At 42.3% G+C, this 15,029-nt stretch overlaps 1 protein-coding gene across 1 annotated transcript in view; it reads right to left on the bottom strand.

Moving 5' to 3' along the window:
* The window catches only part of PRSS12 (serine protease 12), a 44,833-nt gene extending 41,719 nt beyond the window's left edge, over positions 1 to 3,114 (bottom strand). The window contains exon 1 of the mRNA XM_061354712.1: positions 2,602 to 3,114. Coding sequence (XP_061210696.1) covers positions 2,602 to 2,953 — 352 coding nt within the window. The 5' untranslated portion in view covers positions 2,954 to 3,114. The remainder of the gene's footprint in view (positions 1 to 2,601) is intronic.
* Positions 3,115 to 15,029: the final 11,915 nt, after the last annotated feature.

Genomic DNA, 15,029 nt, shown 5'->3' with positions numbered 1-15,029 from the left:
GTTAAGACTTTGAACATGGTATTGTGTTTAGTCATTGCAGGTGCTGAATAACTAAGCATGGGTTCCCTAGGACATGTACTAAAGCAGTAGATGCAGTGAGTTTATCTCTGAATAGTCTGTCCTTCTCCAGCTATAAAATGCATCATATCATTGCCTTAGTTGCCTTTCTGTGCTTCTTGTATTCATGACGAATACTACAATAATGTTTATTATTGCTGGGCAGATGGCTTAATTTATTTCCATGTTCCATCTCAAGCCATCTCACACACTAACACTTTCATATCACCTCCATGAAGGCTTTAGGACAGATGTTTGCTCTGTTGATGTCACTCAAAATTTACCAGAGTCCAGTAGGACCAGACAACCTTTCAAAAAGAAAGTATTGTCTACTGTTCAGTAGCTACATCCTACCTCTTAACACAGGCTAACCTGGATTTCCTTTTTCTGGGAGGAAAAAAGCATCATTCTGAAAAGACTAAAGAAACATGGCTAAACCCAAACCATGTAGTACTTTTTGGTATTTTTTTTACTTAAATCACATTTGTGCTGAACTCACAGGGGATTCTGGAATTTAGTAAGTGCAGTCCTGGGTTCTTAGCAATACAATGCTATGTTCTTCTCCACTGTAACATGTTAGACCAAGTCCTCACGAAGTATTTTTAGGAACCAGACTGAAGAATTCTGAAAACAAAAGCTATATATATGATGGGCTAAATCAAAGAAGCAACTGTGGGATTCCTTTCCCAGACTGAGATGAGTTAAAGGGTGTGAAGACTTCTGGATTTATTTTTCATCTGTCTCCAGTTATCCATTTTCTCCTGCATGGCATCAGTTGCCTGGTATTCTTTCCAGGAAAACATTTGTAATGCATAACATCCTTCTATCTTCTTGAAGGAATACAACATTTGACTTGGAAGCTGTGTTTTTCTTTTAATGCATATACAACCGATATGGAGGCACCTTAATGCTTCCCTATGCTCTTCATGTAATATTTTATACCAATATGTATTATTATCACATTGGTCAAATTATCAGCTTTTTTTCACACAAAAAAATAGGCCTTCTAGGCCTATTTTTGGAAGAGAAAGATAATAACCCTCTTCAGAAATCTGAAAGTAGATTAATTAAAAAAAACAACCCAGAAAACTTCCACAAGAACAAAATTATTGATATCAATGATCAACTTCCTTGCTGACCTTGTGATATTACAAGATATGTAAAAGGAAGGGCAACAAAGAAGAGAATTTATTTTTGTTGCAGAAATTCTGCTTCATTATTTTTAGTAAAGCTAGAGATAAGGCATAATTCTGATTTAGGTAGGAGATAATACCAAAGAGATGCAGGAGAAAATCACAGAATAGAATCATAGGATAGTTTGGGTTGGAAGGGACATTCAGAGGTCATCTAGTCCAAGTCCCCTGCAATGAGCACGGACATCTTCAATTAGATCAGGTTGCCCAGAACCACATCCAGCCTGGCCTTCAGTGTCTTCAGGGGTGGTGCATCCACCATCTCTCTGGGCAACTTGGGCCAGTATTTTACCACTCTCGTTGTAAAGAGTTTTTTCCTCACATCCAGCCTGAATCTCCCCTCTTTTAGTTTAAAACCATCACCCCCTCGTCCTGTCGCAACAGGCTCTGACAAAAAGTCTTTCCCCATAAGAACTGAAAGCCTCAATAAGGTCTCTCTGTAATCTTCTCTTCTCCAGGCCCAATAACCCCAATTCTCAGGCGTTTCTCCTAGGAGAGGTGTTTCACCCTTCTGATCATTTTTGTGGCCCTCTCCATCTTCCCTGTACCAAGGACTCCATAGCTGGATGCGGTACTCTAAGTGGGTTCCCAGATTCAGATGTGAAGTCATTCCAAACCAGACTGTACAGAAATATACTATATATTTAACACCAACGGTGTTAGCTAAGGGGCTGAATGCTGAAATTGCTGTTCAGACCTTATGCACTGAAAATTTCCACTGAAGTCACTGGGAGTTTAGCTGGGGGGGGGCAGGGGGAAGCAGGTCTCTTGACAGGGTCACAGATGTCCTTAGGCACCAGCGCTAACTTGCAATCCCCACTACCTCAAGATGGAGAAAGGGGGATAGGGGGAGAAAGAAAGATACAATGAGGGAGCAGCTCGCGTTTAGAGAGCATGGCATCCTTCTGCCACTGGGCTTCTGGAGACCCAAGTGCTTCCTGTAGAAGTGTGCCCGATTACAAAAAAGGGGAATGACAGCCTTTGCTAACTGAGCCTACTGAATACTTCAAGCGCAGCTTCTTAACGCGATTCACCTAGTATTAAAATAGCGTCGGACTAAAACCAGGTCGGACCTTCGTCCTTCTGCTGTACCTACTGATGTAAAAGTTTAAACGCTCCTCTCAGAAAAGCGTTTGCTGTCATTGTGGCAAAAGGTGTCTGTTCTCTGTTACCTGTTCCCTCCAACGACGGGGAACCCGGCAGGGGACTGAGAGAACGCCGCCGCCCTGCTAATGCTCTTTGTGCAGCGAAGACGGTCGTCCGCCCGCAGCTCGGGTCCGCCACTACCATACGCCCGACGGCGGCGCTTCCTCGCCCCCTCCCCGTTGCCCGGCGCCCCCGCCCCTCTCACCTTGCTTGCAGTCAGCGCGGCCGCGCTCCGCCGGGCCCTGGCCACCCCCCGGGGCGCACCCGGGCCGCCCGCCGCCCCCGGGCAGGGCGCAGGAGCAGCGGCGGCCCCGCGGCGCCCGCCCCGCTGCCCGCCGCTGCGGGAGAGTGGACGCCGCCGATGGCCAAGGGTGCCGGGGAGCGGCGAAGCTCCCGGCTGGCGGCACAGCTGGGCGGCCGGCGGGGGGCGGCGGTGGGGCCGAGGCGGGGGGCTGCGGGTGGCGGATGGCCGGGAGGCTGGCGGAGACCTGCCCCAGCTCGCGGGCTCCGGCGATCGTCCCTATCACCAGCGCCACCACAAAGCCAACGAATATCATGGTGCCAGTCCCGCCGGCTCGGGTCCATCTCCCCCTCTCATCACGCCCTGGATGCGAGGGGGGGAAGGCGGGGCCTCGGCGTCCCGCTAATCACCCACGCCGCGCACCCCTGTGGCCCTCCCCCCGGCAGAGCTGCCTGCGGGGGCAGGGCGAGCGGGGCGCGGCGGAGAGGCGCGGAGAGGCGAGCAGCTGCAGCCGCAGCAGTAGCAGCGGCGGCCTCTGGGGCTATCAGCAGCAACTCTTCAGGGCAGCATCTGCTCCGGCAGCCCCAGCAGGGCTTCGGAGGGGACCGCGAATGGACCGCGCCGTCCGCGCTACCGGGAGCCCGGCCTCGGGCGCTCTCCCTCTTGCTGCCACTCCCGGGCGCCGCTGCCCCCCGTAAACCTCCCTGCGTCTTCCCCGGCCCCCCATCGGGTTCGTCGCTGCCCAGGCTCCTCCCCCACCCGCTTCTGTCGCGCACTTGGGGCTCCCCTGCCAGCCGCCTTTTTCTCTGCCTTCGATCCTCCCCCGGCTGTGCCTCCCCCAACCCCGCCGACAGCCGCACAAAGAGCAGAAGGAGCCCGGGCAGGCAAAGCCTTGGCCAGAGGCAGGAACGCGCAGCACGGGAAAAAGGGGGACAAAACTGACGCGCGCAGCGGCTGAGGAGACAGGGGGATGGAGAGCGAGCACCAGCCGTGTCTGCAGGAAACAAAGAGGCTGGAAACGAATGCTGTGAAGAGAAATGTCTTCGAGTTTAGCTTTATAGCCAGCCCCATGTGCTCTGAATAGTAATCTGCTTATTCCCGGGGGGTTGTGACTAAGGGACCTGATCATCTCCGATTTTCTCTTTCTACCGGGATGGCTGTCAGTTAGTTTTGCTTGTCTCATATTATTCAGTTGTTAGTTTGGGTTAGTTGTTATTTTATACTTTACCACTTTTTTTTAATCTCTGTTTTTCATATTTGCAGAGTCCCACCCTGTCTGATAGAGTGTGCAACCTTTATTTGACAATTTGTTTGTAGTGTGAGCCTGTAAATTCACCTCTCTATAGGATCCTTTTGTTGGGTTGGGGGGGGGGGGTGTCTTTATTTTTTTGGCTGAGAAGTGTTAATCTGGTTTATGGGTGAGCACATCAGTATTCCCATAACCTTGTAGAGTCTAAGAGAAAGAGTGAGTGTGCTTTCTGCTTTTCTGCAGGATCCCATGTATCTCCAGTAAATGGTGGCCTTCCTGTAACAGCCTCCAAGCTGTTCAAAAGGTGCAAAATGCAACTTCAAATTTAAGCTTTTGTTTATAGGAACAAAAGAGCTCCAGGGCTAAGGAAAAGCAGGTCCTACAGTGTTTGGTATTACCTGTATTTATTTTAGCTCTGCTCATCTGTGATTAATATTGTTTTGCAACATCGCATTTGTTAGTTTAATCACAAGGTTAAAGAATATTCTGCTGAGGTTTCTACAGCAAGGCGGTAACTGCTGTCACATGTGTGTGTTGCACTTTTTTGTGCATATAAGAGCACAGATTGTTCTTTTTGAGTTTTCTTCTAGGGGTATGTATATGCATTAGTTTAGAAACTGTCAGGACTGGCAAGAGTTGTATTTATCTTCAAAATATTTGAATATATACAAGATATTAACCTGAAAGTGACTCATTATGGCCATTTTTAAATGGTCTGAAAATTTGTTGCTGTCAGGACAATTTGGTTGGTTTTATCCTTTGAAGGGACCAGTTAAAAGCATGCTCAGCCTGGCCACTTAAGGCTTCTTTCATTGCTTAGTAAACACTTGTTGGTATCACAGTCACAGCAATATTTCATTTTCCCAGACCTAAGCTCTCCTTCCACTCCCCAGCCTGGAAGGGGAAGGGTTCTGCTGATCAGCACATGAGGGAAAGAACAGATGAATATGATGAATCTTACAGAATGCTTCAGGCAAAGCTTGAGCCTGGTACTTAACATACGTGCAGATTTCATGTGTCTCCCCTAGGTGTATGGGCCAGCAGGAATCTTATACACAGTGAACTTTCTTTGCCTGTGTAGGGTAGAGGTGTTTGCGCTTGCAGTTGCAAAGTGGTACTAAGCAGGTGGATTTGAGGAAAAAAAGTGGGGTTACAGAGGGAAAAAGGTTTGGAAGTAACTGGATTTATTAAAGAAGCATCAAGAACAAAAAAGCAATTGTCATAATGATTCCCTCCCAAGATGAGAGTTTAGGTTTAGTTTAATGATCCACATAACAGATTCACTCTTGAACATTTTATTATTTTTTTTATTATGATTGTTATTTTTCACATAATCATGTAAGGAGAATGAGCTTTAATTTGTTTTAATAACTGTAAACTAGCTTTCACTATGATGTTACGTCTGTTACTGCTATGTGAAATAATGCTTATGTTAGAATTTACAAATTAGGGACTTGGTCCAGCTTCAGTTAAAAACATTGATAATAGTTTCACTGTAAGTAGGAGGGGCCCTTTTCTAAGAAAGACTGGAATTGATGCAGTTTGGTTTTCCCAGAGTGCAGGTTTTGCGCTTTGGTTGCAGCTTCTGTCTTGGCTAAAGCATTTATGAGTGTCTCTCCCATATGGTTTCTCTTGTGTTTGAACTGTATATGAATATGTGAGCTCATATTGCAGTTTGTCCTTTGGCTGTGGCATTTACAAGTGCCACATAAATCAATCTTGTCTGCTTGACTACTTTTGTTACATTTGCAGGAAACTCATTATCTGTGTTACCCTCCGTCTCAATGGATCTGGGCATTATGTACAGCTCTGACTCTGAAATCACATTATGCAATTTTTCAGAAAAGAATTGTCACAGAATGTTGAGAAAATAATAAACCTTTGAAAACTGTGCTAGTTATACTCCTGCAGCAACACTGCAGGATTTAAAGTACGTAATCTGTATTTAACAAGGCCTGCTTTTTTATATGAAAACAAGCTTGTTTTGTTTTTTTCGAGACTAGTGGAAAAGATGATACATTAAGATGATATTACAGTGGGTGAACTGACTCCAGCGGACATACATAGCAGTTCTCCCTTTTGCAAAATATTTTCAATACTTAATCTTTCTATTTAGTTTGTACCTCTTACTAATAGAGGTAGTACCTATTAACAGCAGTCCCATGGAAGTCCATGGAACAACACTCATGACCAAAGTTAGCAATCTGTGCTGTGTACCTTGACAGCTTCTGCAAGAGCAGTTGTAGAAAATCATCTGCTAGAATAGGTCTTAATTTGTGTACAGTTCCACAGGGTTAGCTGCTTGTTTCTCTCCTGATATTTGACAGACCCAGTACCAAAGAATCATAAATACTTCATATGTATGAACTGATCTGACCACTCCAACACACACCCCACCCCCCAAACACACACTGTATTTCTATGCATAGATTCATCAGGTTACCAGAGAAATGGAAGCTATCAGAAGAACTGGCTAGCCTGGATTTGGAGGAGGCTGAAGTTCTCAGTGACTTCTTTGCCTCAGTCCTCACTGGCAGGTGCTTTGACCACACCACCCAAGTCTTGGAAGGCAGACTGTGAGAATGAAGACCTTAGGCCCACTGTAGGAGAGAATCCAGTTTAAGATCATCTTAAGAACCTGAATGTGCACAAGTCCATGGGTCCTGATGAAATCCATCTGCGGGTCCTGAAGGAGCTGGCAAATGAAGTTGCTAAGCCGCTGCCCATCATATCTGAAAAATCATGGCAGTCAGGTGAAGTTCCCAATGGCTGGAAAGAGGGAAATATAACCCCCATTTTCAAGAAGGGGAAAATGGATGACCCAAGGAACTACAGACCACTCAGTCTCACCTCTGTGCCTGGCAAAATCTTGGAGCAGATTCTCCCAGAAGGCATGCTAAGGCATGTGAAAAACAACAAGGTGCTTGGTGACAGCCAGCATGGCTTCACTAAGGGGAAATCCTCCCTGAACAATTTGGTAGCCTTCTATGATGGGGCTACAGAACTGATGGACAGGGGTAGAGCACCTGACTTGTGTAAAGCATTCAACACTGTCCCACATGACACCCTTGTCTCTAAATTGGAGAGACATCAATTTGATGGATGGACCACTCGGTTGGTAAAGAACTGGCTGGAGGGCCGCATGCAAAGAGTTCTGGTCAACGGCTCGGTGTCCAGTTGAAGACCAGTGGTGGAGTGGTGTCTCTCAGTGATCGGTGTTGGGACCAGTCTTGTTCAACATCTTTGTCGGTGACATGGACAGTGGGATTGAGTGCGCCCTCAGCAAATTTACTGTTGACACCAAGCTGTGTGGTTCGGTTGATACGCTGGAGGGAAGGAATGCCATCCAGAGGGACCTTGACACGCTTCTGAGGTGGGCTGATACCAACCTCATGAAGTTTAACCATGCCAACTGCAAGGTCCTACACCTGGGTTGGAGCAATCCCAGGCACAGCTACAGGTTGGGCAGAGAAGAGATTCAGAACAGCCCTGCGGAGAAGGACTTGGGGGTACTGGTCGATGAGAAAATGAACATGAGCTGGCTTCAGGGTGCACTTGCAGCCCAGAAACCTCCTGTGTCCTGGTCTGCATTAAAAGAAGCGTGACCAGCAGGTTGAAGGAGGTGATGCTGCCTCGCTACTCCGCTCTTGTGAGACCTCACTTGGAGTACTGTGTGCAGTTCTGGTGTCCTCAACATAAAGACATGGAGCTGTTGGAGTAAGTCCAGAGTAGGGCCAAGAGGATGATCAGGGGACTGGATCATCTCACGTATGAAGGCAGGCTGAGAAAGTTGGGGCTGTTCAGCCTGAAGAAGAGAAGGCTGTGTGGAGACCTCATAGCAGCCTTCCAGTATCTGAAGAGGGCCTATAGGGATGCTGGGGAGGGACTTTTCATTAGGGACTATAGTGACAGGGCAAGGGGCATGGGTTCAAATTTAAACAGGGGAAGTTTAGATTGGATATAAGGAGGAAGTTCTTTACTGTTAGGGTGGTGAGGCACTGGAATGGGTTGCCCAGGGAAGTTGTGAATGCTCCATTCCTGGCGGTGTTCAAGGCCAGACTGGACGGAGTCTTGGGTGCCATGGTATAATGTGAGGTGTCCCTGCCCATGGCAGGGGAGTTGGAACTGGATGATCTTGAGGTCCTTTCCAACCCTAACTATTCTATGATTCTATGATACAGCAGCAGTATGGGGTATTCATGTATGCAAGGCTTAAAAGGAAACTTACACAAAAGCTTCATCCTAATAGTTTTCTAAAAGCACTTGGTAGTTCTCTCCTGTTGTTGACTCTGCTTTTGTGTGAGTTGTGTGACAGTACAGGTTATCAGAGGACTAATTTTCAATAAATAGTTCTTGTGAGTAGGTGAGGGTAGCTGATGTGCGAGTTTTACATGCCAAAATAGTACCTGCATTCCAAAAACTTTTAAAACCAAGCTTCTAAAAATCAGCTAGAGAATTAGTCTAATTCTCCTTTAAATCAGTAGCAAAATTCACTGTTTAGCCTCTTCCTGTGCTCAGTAAAGCTGCTTACCTTTATTTTTGAGTAGCTCATGCAGTATGCTTTCAGCATAGGTTTCATGAAAGCTGAGCACTTCCAGCTGTTGGTGGAATGCAGTTAAAATACTATGGACAAGTAAAGGCCTGAGTCAGTCCCATCTTACTGCCAGTGATAGTCCCTTCTCTGCTCTCCTAAAATCCCTCCTGACCAGGTCAGAGCCAAACAGCAATGTAGATGTGACAGATCAGAGCAAGGGTTTACTTCAGGCAATGCAACACATGAGAAATTCCCCCAAGAAATAAGTACAAGGCAGAGAGAATGTAACCAAACAGCCAGGAACAATACATTGTAATGAAATCATTTTCAGACTATCTGTCTAATGATTTCTTACTATTCTTTCTTCACAAAATCAAGTATGCTGGGGCCATAGATCAACCACTGGAACTGGTGAAAAAACTTAGGCACATTGACCTAGTGGGACCAAGTAAGATCTAACAGCACCAGACACAGGCTGAAACCAGGACTAGAAGGAGAGGATGCAAGCTTCACAAAAAGGATATTTCCATGTGCAAAATGGGCCAAAGAATGGGCGCTGTAATGAGTCAATGTATTTAGGATATAAGTCCACGCTCTGATAAAATATTTTTATTCATTAATCGCATTCTTCTTAACAAACATGGACAGCAGAGATTTGAAATTCTGCCAAGTATGGCTCAAAATTAATTTGCATTTGTGCTTATATGGAAGAGAATAGGCCTTTTGTCTGCAATTATATATAAGCTCCATAGGGTGACCTTGCATTATGCAGGCTGTAACTGAACAGCCTGTAATTGATGAATTTTCCATTACCGCATAACACAGTGGGTACCGTAATGAGATCATAGAAAAACCTTTTTTAAAGTCTTACGTACTTTCTTGTACAACAAGCTGAGTTTATATTATAAGGCAATCAGAAACCTGATTTCCTGGAACAAGGCAATAAGAGACTTGATTTCCTGGAACAATTCAATACATCAGTACACATGTGCCTAACAATGGATTATGCAGACATGATGAAATAATTGCACTTAAAACTGAAAGGTAAACTGAATCCTGCAAAACTAGTGATCACTTGTTTAATGTAGTGAGTGGAAAAAAGTGCTGTGCTGTTTCAACTGAGACAGTTTTGACATATCCAGAGTAAGTATTTATGATTTTAAACTATTAGAGTTTTGAACAGAAAACAAAAAAAGAAAAAAGAAAAAAAAAAAGGATTTTTGAGTAACAATGAAATGTGGAAATACTGGTTTGAAGAACTTAAAAAAGAAAAAATAGCACTGCATTTGATAAAGGCTTTAATTCTGCAAATATGTATCCTCATTTTTAGTGTGTACACATGTATGTACTGTGATGTCTCCATGTATAAAGTTGGTTACATGAGTACTGTGTGTAAAACTTCAGAGGACTGGAGACATGATGTGTTCATGCTGTTGCTACTATTTCAGCAACCCCCAGGAACATGCAACCAGTACAACCCAGAGTCTTGTTGGAGCAGTTGCAACATGATTGTGTTTGAGGCTGTGTTTTATATTGTTTCCAGGAGTAACCTCCAACCGCTTCATGTTTTTCTCCCACAAGGACCCTTGAGCAGATCTCAAGTGTGTGATGTGCCATGTGGCTGAGTGGGGAGACTCAAGTGTGAGAGTAGGAGTGCCCCAGCATGTGTAAATACAGCAGAGGTGTTGCTTTATTTCCTGATACTTAGAACAGGAAATGTGGCATCATGTTATGTTGCAGTCTCTTAACTAGGTGAAAGGGGAGTTTGTATAGCCCTTCTATAAATAAGTGTATTTAAAGAGGCAAGAATATGCCAGAGAAGATATTTTGACTTAATGGAATGAAAAATAGTATTTGTTAGCATACAGTCTTAACCAAGTTTTGCTAAGAAATGCTCAGAACTTCATTTTCAAACCTGACTACCTTGGGTACGTGTGAGTTTTGGTACTTGATTCATTGAGTCTGTCCTTTAAGGGAAGCTCTGTATGTCATTCATTCTGTGCTCATGCTGGAGAAACAACCCACTCAAAAAAAAAAATAAAAAATCAATGGGCAGGCTACACCTATGTGAATATTTAATATGTTGGTTTAGATCTAAGAGAGAAAAGGTGGAAAAAAAGTTGTGTCATCTTCATCGTGAAACATACATTTTGGACTCTCCATGTAGAAAGTGGCCTTTACAAATCAGTCAACATTAGGTATGTTTGCCACAGAGCAGGATGAAGTCTTATTTATACAAAACATCCACTGTCTATGAGGCCAGCTGGTTCACAAAGCGGAGATACATGACCTTCTACAATTTCTTCTGACATTCATGGTGTAGAAGGTTTCCTGGGGTAATCAAAGCTTTAAAAATGCAGTTGTTCAACTAAGTTCTTCTCTCACAAGTAGTCCTCTTCCAGTTATTTAAGACTGGAACGGTAGTAGGGGTCTTCTCTTTGTTCAGAGTTAATCTTCTGAAAGCATTTCTTATTAGTACCTGTTTCAGAATTTTGCATTTCATTATTGTGAAATGTAAGTGCAGTGAAAATCACAAGCCACAGAAAAATAAAGCAAGGTTGCTTTGTGCTCTCATCTTCAGTCTAAGCCAAGCATCACCTACCCACTAGCAGCTATTAACAAGGCATTTCTAACATTTCCTGCAGGAATTTCTCAGTGTCCTGCACCAAATCCAACAGGAATGTACATACAATGTGTAAGAAATTTTTTTTCTAGAATTTCAGAGGGATATAGGGATTACTTTAGTGTTGAGCTACATACATGCAATGGTTGCAAGTGTTTGACTTATTTTCATTTACAAAGACTGTTACTGGGAATGAGAAAGGATAAAGTGAGGTACAGCTGTATTTTTACAGTTATGTAAAATGCAAAGAACATATTACACCATTATTAAAATGTAACTATATCCTATTAGAACATGTAAAATAAGCATACAAAGAGGAAAAAGAAGATACCTGTTGGAGCAGGAATAATTTTGTCCATGAAGCCATATTTAATGTATTATATGCTTTGAATTTCTAAATGTTTTTCTTCTTGAAAAGCAGCAAGTACCTTAGATGAACACAAATCTTACCATGAGGGCATTTGGTCTACAGATTGAAATGCAAAGCAAGACATGTATACATATACAGGAGGGGAAGGACGAAAAAAGGAACAACTGTAATCCATGGCAGGGGGGGTGGAACTAGATGATCTTAAGATCCTTTCCAACCCTAACTATTCTATGATTCTACATGTTTTATTTATTTAACAAAATATTTTGGAGGGAACCCGTTTAAAACAAAAAAAAACAACCCTGCTTTATACACCTGTAATTTCTCCATATGCTTGTGCAGTACACTCTTAAAATATGACTCAATAGCTATGACTTTTAAGATTGTAAAAGTCCTATTAATATAAAAAAATACTGTTTTTTAAATTACATATTATCATGTTTCAATACATATTTTCTCAAAGCAGCACAGAAGAATAAAATGTAATTCCTCTGTCACTGTTGTTTAGGTTTGTTCATCTCAAAGTGATGGACTAACTGACAATGTAAATAATCTCACTATTTCCAGAAGTATGTTTTACATCTATTATTTTTAATCTGTTCACATATCTAAAAGATTTCACCACTGTATACAACTTGGGAAGTTTATTGTATATATGTAGTCGAAAACAATGTCTTATGAAGAACAAAAAACAAATAGGATTTTGCCACTTCTATTTTTCATTCACAATTTTCTATCAAGATTAAAAAAGGGTCCTAAACAACTGCAGATATATTCATAGAATCATAGAATAGTTATGGTTGGACCTTCAGATGACCTTAAGATCATAAAGTTCCAACCCCCCGACCATGGGCAGGGACACCTCATTCTAAACCATGTCACCCAAGGCTCTGTCCAACCTGGCCTTGAACACTGCCAGGGATGGAGCATTCACAGCTTCCTTGGGCAACCCATTCCAGTGCCTCACCACCAGTAAAGAACTTCCTCCTTATATCCAATCTAAACTTCCCATTTAAGTTTTACCCCATTACCCCATTACCTTCATTTGTCATGTCCTTTTTCTAAGTGTTGCATACTCCTGACTCACCACTGAAATAGGTGTTTGGTCAATATTGCCCAAATTTAGTCCTCTTTGATCCTTATTAAAAACCAAACAACAACTTAATTTTGCTGGATAATACAAGTCAAATTTGAAATGCCTGGGGTTTTTTTTCTTAAATGAGAGAAATAATAAAAGCTGCATTCTCTTATCATTAGTAATAGTTTTGGAGTTTCAGAGAAACACATATTCTTATACTTAATGAAGAGCAAGCTAAAAAATGGGTGTGAAATTTTACCCTTTTTTTTTAATAAATATTTTATACTGCTATAAATAGTTAAAGTGGCATAGAATATCTGCTTATTACATTCAGAGACAACTGCTTGAAGCTGGAAGTAGATACAAGTATGCTGGAGAACAGGACTGGAATTCAAAATTATCCCAACAATAGAAATAATTTAAAAGATTGAATACACGTTAATAGAGAGAAGTGAAAGGTAATGTACTTGGGAATAATCAGCTAAATAGAAACAAGATGAGAAAACAAGTGGTTTCATAAATCTGAAGGAAAATATCTGGTAATGGATCAGAGTTGAAGGCTGTTCAATGAAGTCATTAGTTGCAAAAAAAAGGAAAAGCTGCACTGCTAGGTTGGTAGCCTTACAGCACATACTGCATCACATTTATATTTCACTCAGTGCTAGTAGTAAAGGCTTCATTTGCAGCTGAATGCCTAGTTTGGGAGTAGCCATTCAGAGAAAGCGTTGACTCATGAGATGAGATTCCAAGAGGCAGAAGGATCAGAAGTGCAAAACAGCAAGGTGAAAAAAAAGCAACAGCAGTTTTCCTGAACAGTAGGGACTGTTGCAGAGGAGAAGCAAACAGACTCCTGCAGGCTCACGGCAAACAGTATGAAATGCATTTCTCTTGCTGTTCATATGAAATAGAGGCTGTAATTTCCAGCAACAAATATTTACACTTGAGACTAGGAAAAAAAAAATCTCAATGCAAGTGCCATGAAGCTCCGGTATGGATTGCCCAGGGAGGCTGATACATTTCCAGTACTAAGTACTTGTGTGTTTGACACTACATCAGAGATGACCTTCCAGTGTGAGGCTGGATTAGAGGATTCTATTTTCTGATGATTCCATGGTAAGATAAAAGCCACAGAAAATTGTGGTGTAATCAAACCAGTGATCAAGTATCAGTGATCAAGCCCCAACCAAAATAGTTTGGATTATAGAACAGTATATGTACATGTGTAACTCTTGACTCCAGACTGCCAGAATCTGGCCAGATATTTATCTCAACAGAAAAAAAACTTGACTACAGACTGCATACAAGGCTCAGAGAGCCAAACTCACAGCATACAGAAAGGAAAAAAGGCAAAGTGCATTCTGCAAAAATACAAACTTTTTATTGGCAAACAGTGTGTGTTTATAGTGTAACATCTTTCATAGCCATCAGTGTTTGTAAAGATTAGCTCATCTAAGCAACCAGTTCTAAAAACAGAGTGCAGGCTCACATAAACTTGATCATATTGCATCCAGGAGGAAGTGATTTTGTTACTGTGCAGAGATTTCTGCTGTATTCATTACAGCCAACAATATGAAAGAAGCATGCAGTAGTATGAGATAGCATTTCTTGTTCCACAACATTTCCATAGATAGGACAGTATAACTAGTGATCTTTTCCCCAAAGAGATAAAAAAAAAACCAAACAACACTTCTTGGTATTTTTGTTTTTTTAACATTTAAAAGCTTTATCGTTTTTCTAGGATACACTGTCTCTGAGAAATGTGAGTAGCTGGAAACAGTTTTTCTGCCTTAGTCTTCCCCACTCTAATTTCTTTTTATTCACAGGTCTTCCTCAGTTTTAAGTTTGATCTGCATAATGGCATTGACATATATACCATATTATAAAAAAACCCGAGAGTAACAGCTTGTATCATGAAAGCATGATGGTACCTGGCACTAAGGATACCACCAGAGGCACACCACACTCCATTAACAGAGCACCGAATGTCACTTTTCAGCTCTTGTCCACATCTTTGGGCCTGACTATTACAGGAGATTACAATTCTCAGTCTATTTCAGGAGCGCAAACATTAGCATTAATTGTAACTATTGAGATAATTTATCATGTTTCTTTATTCTTTTGTTAAGTTTCCTTTTGCGAGATGCTAGGAACTAAAGTTTCTTGCACAACTTTTAACCTAGACATGAGGCCCTTACTTCAATCATCATTCTTGCATGAATAGCTGCCAGGATAAAAATTAGTACGCAATATAAATTATATACATTCAAAGACATAAGAGGGGAGAAAGGAGAAAGTAGGACAGAAACCAAAACTCAGATGAAAAATCCTTTGAAGATTTTGCTAAACTCCCTCAAGCGGGAACATGAAACAACCAGGTAGATGGAGACAAAACATAAAGGTTAACTTACCAACTACCCTGGATATTGAAATTGGGTATAAAGAATGTACTGCGCAAGAGATGTGTAGGAGAAGCAGCATTCTGCCCTTAGGAGAGGATGACAAAGAAAAAACAGCTACATGTAAAACAGATATGGCCCC

This window comes from Neopsephotus bourkii, unplaced genomic scaffold (genome assembly GCF_033783945.1).
Source record: "Neopsephotus bourkii isolate Nb327-2 ecotype Australia unplaced genomic scaffold, CSIRO-AGI_Nbou_v1 NB_741, whole genome shotgun sequence".
NCBI lineage: Eukaryota > Metazoa > Chordata > Aves > Psittaciformes > Psittacidae > Neopsephotus > Neopsephotus bourkii.
This window is presented reverse-complemented; position numbering and strand designations above follow the sequence as displayed.